At 53.0% G+C, this 13,441-nt stretch overlaps 3 protein-coding genes across 4 annotated transcripts; 1 reads left to right on the forward strand and 2 right to left on the reverse strand.

Annotated features, from left to right (window-relative positions):
• Positions 1–78: 78 nt before the first annotated feature.
• Positions 79–9,593, reverse strand: POLDIP2 (DNA polymerase delta interacting protein 2). The gene is made up of 11 exons (XM_085078251.1): positions 9,385–9,593; positions 8,813–8,894; positions 8,146–8,243; positions 7,262–7,358; positions 6,715–6,790; positions 6,027–6,134; positions 5,653–5,789; positions 4,691–4,717; positions 4,383–4,508; positions 3,901–3,980; positions 79–2,412 (listed from the first exon to the last, which is right to left on the reverse strand). Exons 1-11 carry the CDS (start codon positions 9,561–9,563, stop codon positions 2,298–2,300), a joined length of 1,125 nt encoding a protein of 374 aa, XP_084934377.1. The 5' UTR covers positions 9,564–9,593; the 3' UTR covers positions 79–2,297.
• Positions 9,594–9,640: 47 nt separating this feature from the next.
• Positions 9,641–12,037, forward strand: VMA12 (vacuolar ATPase assembly factor VMA12). Of its 2 annotated transcripts, XM_085078256.1 has the most exons (6): positions 9,651–9,876; positions 9,949–10,022; positions 10,100–10,189; positions 11,090–11,126; positions 11,444–11,556; positions 11,641–12,037. In XM_085078256.1, the coding sequence occupies exons 1-6, from the start codon at positions 9,705–9,707 to the stop codon at positions 11,734–11,736; spliced, it is 582 nt and encodes a 193-aa protein (XP_084934382.1). In that variant the 5' UTR covers positions 9,651–9,704; the 3' UTR covers positions 11,737–12,037. The 2 variants fall into 2 exon arrangements, with proteins under 2 accessions (XP_084934381.1, XP_084934382.1); XM_085078255.1 differs by having other exon boundaries at positions 9,641–9,876; positions 11,444–12,037.
• A 334-nt stretch (positions 12,038–12,371) lies between these two features.
• SEBOX (SEBOX homeobox) lies at positions 12,372–13,434 on the reverse strand. The gene is made up of 2 exons (XM_085078257.1): positions 13,097–13,434; positions 12,372–12,967 (listed from the first exon to the last, which is right to left on the reverse strand). Exons 1-2 carry the CDS (start codon positions 13,379–13,381, stop codon positions 12,719–12,721), a joined length of 534 nt encoding a protein of 177 aa, XP_084934383.1. The 5' UTR covers positions 13,382–13,434; the 3' UTR covers positions 12,372–12,718.
• Between the last annotated feature and the right edge of the window lie 7 nt (positions 13,435–13,441).

A 13,441-nucleotide genomic window follows, 5' to 3' on the forward strand; every position in this document is an offset into this window, starting at 1 on the left:
GAGGGGAGAGGAGGGAGGAGAGGCCGCGGGGGTTGGTGGTGGTAGCACCGCGGGGCAATGAGAGCCAGGAGCCAGAGGCGTTCGTTCAGCGCTTTATTGGTTGGTTCTTTGTACAGGTATTTACACAGAGAGGGGCACAGGGCCGCGCTCCGGGAAGGGGCCAGAGGGATGAAGCGGTTGGGGAAAGGCCCTGCCGAGCCTCGGGCATGGCGCCCAGGCGCCAGGGCGGGACGGCGCTGCTCCCCCCACTAAGATTGATGGAGTGGAAACATTCCTGCCGTGCCCCGGCCCGTCTGTCACCGGCAGCGCGGTGACCTCGGTCTTGCCAATCATTACCCAGCCAGGAATGTCTGTTCCTAGGCAGAGGCCCCAGCCGTACCCAACACCGATGGGATATCACCCCAAACAACACAGCAGAGCCCCTGCCCCGGGATCACTCCATCCCTTAGGGATACAGCTCTCTGCTGGTTATGGGAAGCATTAGGGCCACAGCACCCCAGAAACACGTGGGTGAGCAGCAAGGTTAAACATTCACAGGGCTGTTGCAATTGCCAGTAAAGCTAAAGCAACCCCAGGGAGAGGCAGGGCAGCTGCAACTCCCATCCCGATTGAGCAACTGCATGAAAAGGGAAAAGCAGGTTCCTACAGCCTCTGAACTTGAGGCATCTTCCCACGTCTTCCTCCTGTGAGGAAATCTGCATGACAGCAGCAATGTGGGGTTGTCAGCTGTGAACTGGTCTTTAGGGATCCTTTTGCTACCCCTAAAAGCAGACTGGCTGTTTAAACCTTTGAAACTCTAAATATGAGCATGTACTACCTGAGAGGAAGGAAGACAGAAAATTAAAGAGACTGGTGACAGATAAACACTGTAGTGATTAAGTCTCTAGACAGGAATCCACTGGCTGTGGGACAGCTCAAGAGTCTCTCCCACTGTCACTTCCAAAGGCTGTTTGTCCATTAGCCAAGACAGACCACAGCTCTGCCTTGCTGAGCCAAAGGCAAAGAGGCTGCTCAGAGGGGGCTCAAGGGAAGAGGGAATAACTACAATACTTCTAAATCAGGAAAAACATGAGTTAGTTATACCTTGTCATTTAAGCAAGACTGGGGAAAGGAGGAAAGTTGGAAACTTTCTTCCTAGGGTTATCACAAAGCCAAATACTTCTGCCTCTGAGTCACCCAGAAGTCTGGAAACCCAGAGACAGCCAGAAGGGTGCCACCATGGAAGCTGATGTCCCTCCAGCCCTTTGCAATCCTCAGAGCTGCTCAGGCTTTCCCACACATCCATACATTGTCAGCTTACAGGGATTTCACTGACCTGCACAGTCCTGCAGGACCCTCCACACACACACTACCAAAAAATCACAACCTGCCCAGCTGAGCAAGCAGGAGCAGAAAGCCAAGCACTACCTCACTGGCTGACAGCATTCCAGGTGAAAACAAGCGTTCCTGTCAAAGCAAACTACCAAGGAAATACAGATACAGCCACAGTGTGTGCAGGGAAGAACCCTCCAGCTGGGATGTAAATCCCTGCAGCAAGGCAAGTCCTGGCAGAGGGAGGGCTCCCACCAGCTCTCCTGTACCATCACAACACACAGCCTGCTGCTCTGCACACACAGGACACAGTGACAGCACCTGCTCAGCACCACCTGTCACCCACTTCGTCCCCTCTGCACCCTCTTCTCCAAAAAAATTGGCTTTGTGTCACAGCACAAAGCCCAGACAAGCTGTGCCATGAGGAGTGGAGCTCACAGGCTGCTCCAGCCCTGGCTGAATCCCAAAAAAACAGCTGCACTGCAGGAAAGCTCAGCTCAAATTCCTGTTCCCTAATGGTAGAACAGCTGCTTCTGAAGCAGCAAGAACTCTGGGCTGACTCCACACAGGGGGAGCAACAAGCTGGGACAGGCTGGATGCAAAGCCATGGCCTTGGTTTAGGAAGGAAGACTGGTTGCAACTGGAAGGGCCAGTTTATTAGAGAAACCTCACATTGCAGAGAAGTCACAACACATTGGAAAGGGTCCAGGCCTGCTGAGGGGGGCCAGTCTTCTGCAGCAGCACAGATCTACATCCCCCAACCCCAGCAGGTGCCACAAAGGGAAGGGTTACCTGTAACACAGCTTATGTTTTACAAGCAGCCTGAGAGAGCCAGTAGTAAAGTTCCAAAGAAGCCTCCCGGTGAGACAACAGTTAAAACAAAAATGGTTTAAAATGTTTAAAAGCTCCGTGTTCTTGGCTGCAGCATAAAGGGGAGGCAAAGGTCTACAACACACACAGGCCTCCGTGGGTCTGGGCACTCTGATCTACCAGTGAAGGCCGGAGGGAGGGGTCTTCTCATCTTTGTTGCTTTCCAGGGAAAAGGGTGGGATTCGGACATCAAAGTGGGAGCCATCAGGCCTCTCAAACCGAAAAGTGCCCCTGCAAAAGTAATGGCAGAGATGACGCTGAGGCCAGGGACAAACATACCTAGGAAGCAGCAGCAAGAAGGTAAGACCCGAGCTCTTCCATATCCTGGGGGTTTATCTGCAAGGCTGGTCGAGCAGTAAGGACATGGCTCAGCAGCAGGAACATCTGCTGCCAGGATGACTCATTTATGGAGGACTCCTGGGCAGTTTTACATCACATCCCTACTACATTTCCTGCACAAAGCTGTGATGATTGCAGCCCACAGGAGTCAAGTGCCCTCCACACACCTGCAGCAATGTTTACCCAACTCCCACTCCCCAGGAATCAGAGCCATCTGAGCTATTTTTACAAACTGGTTACATGTAAATTCCGATTTGTATTTCTTGGCAGGAGCTCCACTGCCTGTCTATGACATTAAGAAATCCCATCACAGATGTAATGTGGAGTAGCTTCTGCTTTGCATTTCAGAACTGGACCTGCCTGTCCTGGTACAACCATTTGTTTACTGCTCTCAACTACAGATGACTGTACTGCAGAACACAACATGGGCAAGAGGATTGTGGAGATAAATTAACAGGTTCTCAGGACAGAGGACTCAATTGAATACCAGAAGTCAGGCTGAGCAGCTTCTGAGCTGCAGAACTTTTGTCTCTTTTTCTTCAGGATGTATGCAGAGAGGGAGAAACTACTAGACCATCTGGTTTTATTCCCCAGGGCATGCATTCAGGCAATTTGAAATGCTTGATAAGCAAAGAGCTGCTCTCCTGCTTTTCCCAACTCAAAGGCAGCTTAACTCTAAAGCAGAGTTCCTTAAAAAATGCAGAAAGACCTATCATACAGAAGGCAAGAGGTGGCTGTGCAATCTTTGTCCACACAGAGGTGACACTAAACGTGCTGATGCAGACAAAAGGCAAATAAAGGGAAACTGCTTTAACCCCAAGGCACAGGAAAAGAACAACTCAGCTGGTCACTTCCCTACCTGCACTTACAGAAGAGGAGACTTAACACCAGTTATACTGCAGGCCTTATCTGGTCTAAACTGGGAAAACCCCTGCATGCCAACTCCTGACACAGAAGTGCACAGGGAGAGAGTTAAAGCCCAATCCCCTCTCAAGAGAGGGACACCAGAGCACACATCCCTGCTGAGGGAATCACCAGCACAAGGCCTTGGCTCTTGCACTGAGGACTGAAAGGGACAGAAGCTGAGTACAGCAGATGATAGAGAACTGCTTCATGTCTTCAAATCCAGTCTAGCACAGACCACAGCAGGAGGATATATTAGCCTGGAATCTCTCCTGGTGCAGAAAATCAACAGATCATCTTATCACTAACTGCAATACAGCCAGAGAGAAGCTCATCACATTTTAACTAGCAACTATGTCCTGTCCAAGCCACTTCCACCCAGCTTTTAGCCACAACCCCAGGCTGTAAACTGCACCCCAGCTCACTGCTGTGGGGTCTTACACCCAAAACACTGCTGCAGCAATTAGGAGCTCTTACCACATGTGACCACTGGATGCCTGTAGGGAGACATGGCTGCTGTACTGAAATGCTGGCTGTTCTTTGGACAAAACTGGCTCCTGAAAAGACAACAGACCATTGGTCATCAGCAATTCTACCACAGACAGGCATTAACAGGAAATCTATATAGCATGAAAAAACCCAGAGACCTACACCCCAGCACTTCTGCCAATTACACAGCAAACTATCTAGCAAGTAGTGCCAGAATCCTGTTAATATTCCAGTTTTCCCATCACCAGTCATTTAGGATCACTCTCTAATACTCAGGGTGAAGTTTCAGTTCACGTAGACAAACAACAGATGAAAAGCTTAAGTGACGTTTTTCATTCTCACTCCATCTATTTCCATTGCCTGCTAAGCAATTTACTGGCAAATCCAAGGAAGAGGACTCCAGCAGGAGTGCTTCCCAAGGAAGGAGCAGAAGGGCTGTGCTTCCCAAAAAAGAGCTGTATGGTACCTACCCTTCCTACAACCCCACGGCCCCGCACTGTTTCCAAGGTGCCAGACAAGCTGAATATCCTCCAGTGTCGTTCTCGGAGTTGCACCACTTCACTGTCCAGGTTCTCCAAGCGAATACAGTAGCGCCACTGGACAGAAGAAACACTGTTAACAACTGGAATCAGCTGCAATCAGCTGATAACCCACAGCTGATATTGGGAAACAGTTGCCAGGCAAGGGCTACTCTCCCTCAGAGCTTATCACAAGGCAGTGATGCCACAGCAAATAAACTCCTTCCCTTTAGCTGCTCCGTGAAACAAAAGGCACTTACCCAGTAGACATGGGAATTCTGGGCTTCCTGTCAAAAGAAACAAAAGACTTTAGCAGCTGCCCTTGGACACTCAGTGCCAAAAACCTCTTCAGCTGTCAGCACAGCACCAACACAGGGGCTCTCACTCCGTGCCAGGGTGACGCAGACAGCTCACATGAGCACTGACAGCTGCTCTCTGAGGCCTTCCATCAGCAGAGCCTGGCACTGGCTCTACTCTAAAGTAATCGTGAGGTGGGAGATTTGCAAGGATCCTGTGACAGCCCAGGGTTCATCTCCATGTTAATTAGGCACTTTCTACAGATCTAGAAACACCCCTTTCCTTGCCTTCAGGCACCTGTTTTTCTGACAAGGTTAGGACAAACGTCAGCTGGGCTCCACAGAAGTTGCAAATCCACCTCAAAATGTCCACCTGCCATGGCAGAGGCTGTGCTGTGCTCAGAAATCAAACTGCTGCAGGAATTCCCAGCTCTCCCACTCAGGAGCCTGCTGCAGCCGCATTATTTTGGATGATCCATGTGAAGTTTTGTGCTATAAAGAGCACATGGTTATCAGCTAAATCCAGAGGGTTTTAGCCAAACTAGAGGCAGGAAACAGGCAGGCAACCACAGCCCATCACTGGGCAGGATAACAGACGTGTCTGTTGTTACACAGCAGATGGCCCCAGTGTCACCTCACATGACTGAGGCAGGAACAGCACCAATTCACAAGCCTTCCTAAATATCTTGCTAGCACTCTTGTGCAGGATATCACAGGTTATTGCTCAACCTACTGATAACTAGCAAATATGCAGGAGCTGTTCCCCAAAAACGCACGACAGAAGTTTCACATTTATACCCATGAGAATGAAATCAAAATTGTGATTCAATGTCACTTCCTCAGTAAGCAGAAGGTACCTTCAGCCAGCAAACTGGTCTTACAAAAACATACCAGTGACACAAATTAACAGAGCAGCACAGACCTACCCTCATGCCCATGTAGAAAGGGATGACTGTGACACGGATGTTCTCGGTGGTTTCTCGGTGCACATCTGAGAGCTCCAGCCAGGGGTGGTTCTTCTCCTGCCACGCACACAGAGTGTCCCTTGCTACAAAAGGTGGGACTGTGGGGAGGGAAAGGTGAGGGTTCATGGGGAGAGACAACACTGCAGCTGGAGTGCTCTGCCAGCAAAACAATTCTTTCCACATAGTTAAAAAAAAATACTTAAAGGCTGCTTTACTGTAACAAACCCCAAGCTAGACATGATTTTTATGCAACATCCAAGATGATGAGGTTTGGGTAGTCATAGAGCACTACAAGCATCTGGCTCTGAAGTAATCCCTGTGCAGCCAAAAATTACCTTTTGTTTGGTCGTACATGAGGAACCTCTCAAAGAGCTCATGTTGGATGGGCACTTGATCAGTGGAGCTGTAGGGAAGGATGTCTTCATGGCTTACATAGTCTAAACCTGAAATAGAAACCCCAAAAGCCATTGAACTTCCTCAGCAAAGAGCAGCTCAGAAGTCTCCTGACAGAAAAATGGATCACATCAGTGAGAAGCTAAGAGAAGGACTTTGGCAGCAGAAGACAAACGTCACAACTGCAAGGAAGAATGGAGGAGACATGCCAGGAATAACTCTTGGCAGTGTTCTCCTGTGGGATTTTTCATGGAATGACTCCTCTGATTAACACACACTGCCCCACAAAGTGCCTGCACTGCCCCAAAAGCCCTTTGGGCACGAAATGTTCAGGACAGGAATAAATCCCACTGTCCTGATGACAAAGTGGAACAACCCATGAGCAACTTGGTATGGGGACCTATGTCTCAAGAGCTCAGGGACATCTGTGTCTGATCACAGAACTTCCAGCTCTCCAAAGGGCTTCCTGTACTTTATTCACTCTTGTTTCCAGCACAGACCTAAATTAGGGACAGTTCCACTACAGGAACGTCCTGTAGGAATTGCTGCTTTACTGGCAGAAGTTGACCATTGATGACTCTTCTGACCTCACCTGATGACAACCAGAGGCTGCAGGACGAGTTTGCTCACCTGGGATGGCATAGAGGGCTCTGCTGTCATCATGATTTGCCAGGAATGTCACTGCTTCCGTCTGTGATCTCTGGGACTAAGAAACAGGGAAGTTTATGTCTTTCTGTGTCAATCCTTGCAGGACACCTTCCAGTCATATTTCAGTTCACTTTTTGTGGTTTATGAAGCATGTAAGGTTTATTTCATTTAACCAATTCATCTCAGAACTTCTCTCCTTTTAATTCCTCAACTAATTCTCCACTCAAACAAGTGAGGAGCATTTTCAGTGCTGCAGCCCACATTCCTAATCACCTGCATGCAACAGTGTAGGAAAAGCACCAGGATGAGGAAAGGAGGTTGGAAAGGGGAAACATGATCCAGAAAACAGTCACATGACATTCCAGATGATTTTTCTCAGGGCAAATACACCTTGAAGAACACATTTGTCCAAAAATCCTAACCAATCCAGTTGGCCTTCAAAGCCATTTTCCTTTAGTGCCTGTCCCTCTGAACCAGTCACACAGGCAAAGATGTTTGAATTTCAATACCAAGATTACTCATTACTTACTATATGTGGACAATCCCGGGCATCTATCAACACCTGGTAGTAAGTGTGTGTTTTGCCCTTGACCTCTTTGGAACCATGGCCTGCCACATTCTCGCTCCTAAAGAGAAAAGCAGAGCTCTGAGCTCAAGCACAGGATGGCAGCAAATTCTTGTAACCATGACCAAGCACTCATAAACAACGATTTTTTTTTTAAAAAAACACATTTCACAGCCTGCAATCATCTGGTTGCACCCAAACCAAACGCCCATCAGCCACCCACACAATGACAGATGAGCTGAGATGACCATCAGTGGTGTTTGGCATAAGCACAACAGCTCAGAGGTTCTTCCTGCTCAGTCAAGACTCCTCTCTGGGGTGAATATTCTTACTGCCCTCTGATTTTCTCTCTGCCTGATCCTCACTCCTTCCCAGCACACCTCATCCAGACCTGGGGGAAATGGATGCAGGAGGGGAAAGAACTGAACAGCAACTCAAGAAGGATAAACTTGGCCTAGTGAGTTGAAATTGAGGAAGAAGCTGACAAATCCAACTCACTGGCAATCTACAGCAGCCTGCAATTGGTAACACAGGAACTGGGACTTAACTCAAAAAAGGTGTTTTTTTAAATAATACAAAATGTCAGCAGTATAATTTTTATTGACTTTTGTTTCCTTTGTACACACACACACCTTCACCCTTCCTACTTCCATCTTGTCTCTAATTAAGAGAAAATTAATACTCATGGAATGTCTCCTCTCTAAGCACCTCTCCTAGTTTACACTCATGCAAACACATTCATGCCATTGTCTCCTTAAAATACCTGTTTTCCCCAAATAGGAAACTCACTACAAAATGTAAATATAACAGTATAACAACACAAACAGAACAAATCCTCAAATCCTTACTTTTCCGTGACAGGAGAAGCCACATCCCGATCATAAAGCCTGGCTTGCCAGGGAAACAGGACTATTCCTCGATAGCCAAACACACTGTGAAGGAAGAGCTGGAAGGAACAAATGTTTGCAGTTGAATTATTTTAAAAATCTGTTAACTAAGGTAAAACTACAAACATTTACAAAGGGCTGAGTGAGTGGGATGGGGAGAATCACCACTGAGACAATTTGGAGCAGAAACAGGGAACACAAATAGTTTGGGATGGGAGAAGAAATCCATGTTATGTCTATTGCATAACAGGGCTAAACCAGTAATGCAGTAGTAGAGCAGCAGAAAGGAGAGACTGCACAGAAACAGATCTGAGAGTCAGGAATTAATAGTTTCGTTTTTATTTCTCAAATTCAGTGACTGTCTCTTTGGATCCTTGAGGGAGAAAACCCCAAAATAAGCCCAGTGGAGCAAATGCTATTGTAGAACAGTTGTGTTGTCCTGCAGATTCTTATCAACCTACTATTGTCAGATGACTGACAAACTGCAGACACAGCACAGACAAGAAGCACTGAACTGTGAAACTCCTGGCCTTCTGCTGCCGAGATTCTCCTTGTGGGAAATCCCTCAGCTGCCCAGTCCTGTTGGCACAAGCCTGCAGGGTCAGCTGTGCCCTCCAGAGGTTCTTACCTGGCCTGTCTCGTATTTGCCATGCTGCTTCGGGGCCTCAAACACCCCCACAGTCTCCAGCACTTTGCCCTCGGGACGGTTCCTTGGAGGAGAGAGGCAGCTTGGAGGGTTTGCAGAGGCTGAAGGAGCCCCCAGGCCAGGGGGACACTGCTCCCCACCTTGGCACCCCACAAGAGCCCCACTATGCACTGGGCTGCCCGATCCCACTCTCTTCCCTGCCCTCCACCTTTTGCCAGTCTCCCCTTTCCCAACTGCCCTAGGCACCCTCACCCAGTTGTCCCTTTAGCCCAATCCCCCTCTCCCATATCTCTGCCCTGACAGCCCTCCAATTCCTTCCTCCAAGTGACCCCCCAGCCCACACCCTAACCCCTTCCCAATCACCCTCGTCCCCAAATACCCTCTCACTGCCTCCCAACTCGCTCCCATTCTTCCCCCACGACCCAACAGCCCTCACCCCGCACCCCAAACACCCCCAGCGAGCCTTCAGCCCCCCCCAATGACCCTCAAACACGTCTTCACCGCCCGTCCCCCCGAACCCCCCACAGCCCCCCGCAACACCTCGCAGGCCTCACCGCGACGAGAGGTGCCGCCGCGGCGGCAGCAGCAGAGGCAGCGGGAGCGCCGCGGCTCCCCCGGGGCCCAGGGCCCGCAGGTGGCGGGCGGGGGGCGGCTCCCAGAGCGGGGGCGGCCCGCGGGCCCGGGCCCGGCCCAGCGCCGCCGCCACGTACCGCCGCGCCGCGCCGCCCGACATCCCACCGCCCGCGGCCCACAGTGCCCCGCGCGGCCCGCGCCGCCGCCCGCCCCCCGCGCGCCGCTCCGCCCCGCCCCGCCGTCTCTATGGTCCCCCCCACCACCTCCCCCGGTCGCCCCGGCAACGCCCGCCGGGTCCAACATGGCGTCGTCGGTGCGGGCCGGGCCGCGGCTGCGGCGGGCGGTGCGGGGTGATGAGCTGGCGGCGCTGCCCGCCGGGCTGCGGGATGAGCTGGAGGCGGCGCTGGCGGCGGAAGGAGCGCTGGTGCCTTTCAGCCTGCTGCGGAGGCTGCACGCCGCGCTGCGGGAGGCAGGTAGGCCGCGCTGCGCCGGGGCGCCGCGGGACGCCGTGATCGCGCCGTGACCGCGCCGTCCTCCGCCCGCAGGGTCCCCGCTGCACCTGCACGAGCTGCTGGAAGGATGCGAGATCCACCTGCCCGAGGTGCCGGTGCCGCCGCGGGTAGGTGAGGGCCGGGCAGGAGCTGCGGGAGGCGGCGGCGGCTCCCGGCCCTCACGGTGGGTCTGTGCCTCCCCCAGAACCCCGAGCTGGTGGCCCGGCTGGAGCGGATCAAGGCTAAGCTGGCACACGAGGAGTACCAGCGGATGACCCGCAACATCACCGGCCAGGTGAGGGGCTGCTGCAGTGCCTGCTGCCGGGATTCATCCCTCAAACACCTGACAGCAAAGATTTTCCCCTTAGAGTGAGTGCAGTGCAGGGAGGATGTGGCAGGGACTGAAGGAGAGCACACTGTAAATGCATCGGGGACAACAGATCCGGTGTTGAGGACAGAGGTAGGACAGGGTTAACAGGTGGTGAAGTGGACATACTGAGTTTTGGGAACTGCTCACTGTGCCAAAGATCTTAGGCTCTGCTCTGGGAGACTGAGGACATTCCGTAAATGTTTGACTGGGAGCATCTGTGCTGGCTAAATTTTTGTCATAGTTGTAAAATCAGCTCATTCATGTCAAGGTAAAAGGTGCAAATACAAGATAATATTTTGGCACTCATTCTTTCCTGAGTGAGCTGACATCTTCTGGCAGGGTGACTGTTCAGACAAGTCAGCATCCCTTCCTGCTGGCATTCCTTGTGATCCCATCCTGCTGTCCCTCCACACTGTACCTGGCATCCATGTGCACATTTTCTCCTGTTGCATCAACTCTCATGGGAATATCTGCTTTGCTCTCTGCCAAGCTTGGCCACTCCAGGTTTGACCTTGTCTGGTGGAAGGGGGTGAAACAAGATGGTCTTTAAGGTCCTTTCCAAGCAAAACCATCCTGTGATCTATGATCCAGGGTGGTTTTAGCACCACTTGTGCAAAATCTCAAAGAAACCCATGTGAGGCAGAACTGCTGCTCCCCACAGCCCACCCACCCAGTGCCAGGGCCCCCCCAAAATGTCTCTGAACCTCACAGTCTTGGGGACAGAACAGGACATTGGCATTGCTTTTATTCTGCACACACAGTAATAATGTTCTTATTAACATTAAAGTACAAGCAATCACAAGTTGTTTTAATTCCTTCTTTCAGGAGATGAACGGGCCATTGGCTGAATTTGGGAGGCAAGGTGAGTAGTTTTCCTGTCCTGTTGACACATGGTAGTCATGGGAACTGTTCCATCTCCAGCTGGTGACAGTGAACATCCCTTCTCTCTCAGAATATTTCACCAGAAGGTTTTCATGCACTGAAGTGTTCCTTGAATAAAGAGGCCTATTGGTCATTCTTACCAATATTTCTGCAGACACCAAGCGTGTGACTCCTCCAGGATTCCATATCCCAGCTGAGGCAGCCCCAGGCCAGCTCTGTAGCACGATCACACCTTGTCTCCAGCCCTACTCCCCAGCCTTACCTAAAATCAACCACTTTCCCCCTTCTCTCCACCAGTTCGCTCCGTGAAAGCCCTTGTCATCACCATCTTCAACTTCATTGTCACCGTGGTGGCTGCCTTTGCCTGCACCTACCTGGGCAGCCAGTACGTCTTTGCAGAGACAGCAGCGGTGAGCGAGCCTGACCCCTGGCAGCCCCTCTGTGGTGGCCATGCCGGACACTCAGGGTCACCCCTCTCTCTTTTGTGTCCCCAGCGCGTCCTCTCAGCTGTCATTGTGGCCTCGGTGGTGGGCTTGGCCGAGCTGTATGTGATGGTGCGGACCCTCGAAGGGGACCTTGGCAAACTATGATGATGGAGTGCAGGCTTCGTGCTGGAGGCTTTTGTCCTCCCCAGGAGCTGCTAATTTGGGACAGATCTTCTATCTGTACCTGTTCCTGCTGTGGGAAGACTGCTGTACTTCTGAGGTTCATCCTTTGCTTCCTGCTCCTGAAATGAATCATGGCTTGAAGATCCTGCAGCTGCAGAACAGAAGAGGGAACAGCTATGGACTCTGACCACCTCAGCAGGGAGAGGGGCACCAGCTCCTGCCATCCCTGTTCTCCTGTGTCCTTTCATTCTGGAAATAAATAACACTGTGTGTTTGTAACCTTCCTGCGTGTCGGGAGATGTCTATTGATGTGGGATCTAAGACACTGCAGAGATGTGAATCTTCCCTCTGCCTCTGTATCCTGCTCCATCTCCTGTCCAAACTTTCCTCTGCCTGCACAGTGAGGGATCTGTGATGCTCCCAAACCCCTGCCAAAGTGTGTTCCAGAGATAGGGAGGGGACATTCCTCAACACTGAGCCAGGGGGTTTCTCAGGTGCCATGGAGCAGAGAGTAGAGCCAGCTCAGTGCACCCTCAGTGGGGAGGGGACACCCACACCAGGCCCTGGGGACCCGGACACCTGCCGGGTGGGCGCTCTGCCAGGGCGGGACACAGTGATTAATGCTCTGATGGCAGCTAAGCCCCTCTGGAAACACGGTTTAATATCCGATCCAGGGAGATCTGCCGGCACCTGTGAACGTGGCTGCGGATTAGGGGCGGCCGCGCCACAATCATCCGTGGATACGGCCTCAGATTAAGGTATTTTTTCCAAAAGATTAGTCGGTATTAGGGGGCTGATGGGGAGCTGCCCCCGCTGCAGCCGCACCAGCATTTAGGATATTGGATGACATCCTCGGAGCCTTCGGCACCGACAGTAATTCCACACCCTAATGAAATCGTGGTGCTAATCCGGGGGGGGCCGCGATACCGGGAGGGTCCCCGGGACGCAGGGGTCCTTGTCGCGGCTATGGCTCGCCCAGGTTGGTGATGGCCGCGCTGTAGATGAGGTCGGAGATGGAGCCCAGCGAGGTGGGGAGGCCCAGAGCGGGGCTGTGGGATCCCGGCGGCGGCAGGGCAGGGGCCGGGCCCGGGATGCTGCTGTCGGGGGGTGCCGCGGGGGGACCCCGCTCCCCGGGCGGCGGCAGCGGCGGTAGCGGTGGAGGTTCCGGTTTGGCGCTGCGGATCCTGCGGGCGCGACGGTTCTGGAACCAGACCTGGGACCGGCGAGGGGAGTTGTGAGACACCGACAGCGGCCCGACAGGGTGGCCCCCCGGAGGAGAAGGGGCCCGGAACCCGGGAAGGAAGGAAGGAGGGATGGAGGGGAGGGTCCCGCCTGCGCTCACCTGGATCTTGGCCTCGGGCAGCTGGGTGAGCTCGGCCAGGCGCTCCCGGGTGGCGATGTCCGGGTAGGGCACGGCGGCGAAGGCCCGCTCCAGTTCCGACAGCTGTCCCCGGCTGAACGTGGTCCGCCGCCGCTTCCGCGGCCCCCCCGGGCAGGGGCAAGGGCAGGGGCACGGCCCCGGGGCGCCGCCTCCCCCCGCCGCCAGCCCGCCGCCCGGCCCGCCCGCCCCGTCGGGGAAGCGGAGCAGCGGCTGGGGGGCGCGGGAGGTGCCCGCGGCCGCGCTCATCCTGCCCGGCTCCCCCGGCCCCGCCGCAGCCCCGGCTTTTATCCCCCCGAGTCCCCCCCG

Source organism: Lichenostomus cassidix, chromosome 19 (genome assembly GCF_008360975.1).
Source record: "Lichenostomus cassidix isolate B80296 chromosome 19, HeHo_3.0, whole genome shotgun sequence".
Lineage (NCBI taxonomy): Eukaryota > Metazoa > Chordata > Aves > Passeriformes > Meliphagidae > Lichenostomus > Lichenostomus cassidix.

What these genes read in the sequence shown, in the direction of transcription:
- POLDIP2 (XM_085078251.1), bottom strand. Translation starts at nt 9,563, where the DNA reads ATGTCGGGCGGCGCGGCGCGGCGGTACGTGGCGGCGGCGCTGGGCCGG. An exon ending in CGGCGGCACCTCTCGTCGCG is followed by an intron (nt 8,895 to 9,384) that starts GTGAGGCCTGCG and finishes CTCTCCTCCAAG; the next exon opens with GAACCGTCCCGAGGGCAAAG. An exon ending in CCCGGGATTGTCCACATATA is followed by an intron (nt 6,791 to 7,261) that starts GTAAGTAATGAG and finishes CCTGTTTCTTAG; the next exon opens with TCCCAGAGATCACAGACGGA.
- VMA12 (XM_085078255.1), top strand. Translation starts at nt 9,705, where the DNA reads ATGGCGTCGTCGGTGCGGGCCGGGCCGCGGCTGCGGCGGGCGGTGCGG. An exon ending in CGCCGCGCTGCGGGAGGCAG is followed by an intron (nt 9,877 to 9,948) that starts GTAGGCCGCGCT and finishes CTCCGCCCGCAG; the next exon opens with GGTCCCCGCTGCACCTGCAC. An exon ending in CCCGCAACATCACCGGCCAG is followed by an intron (nt 10,190 to 11,089) that starts GTGAGGGGCTGC and finishes TCCTTCTTTCAG; the next exon opens with GAGATGAACGGGCCATTGGC.
- SEBOX (XM_085078257.1), bottom strand. Translation starts at nt 13,381, where the DNA reads ATGAGCGCGGCCGCGGGCACCTCCCGCGCCCCCCAGCCGCTGCTCCGC. An exon ending in TGCCCGAGGCCAAGATCCAG is followed by an intron (nt 12,968 to 13,096) that starts GTGAGCGCAGGC and finishes CGCCGGTCCCAG; the next exon opens with GTCTGGTTCCAGAACCGTCG.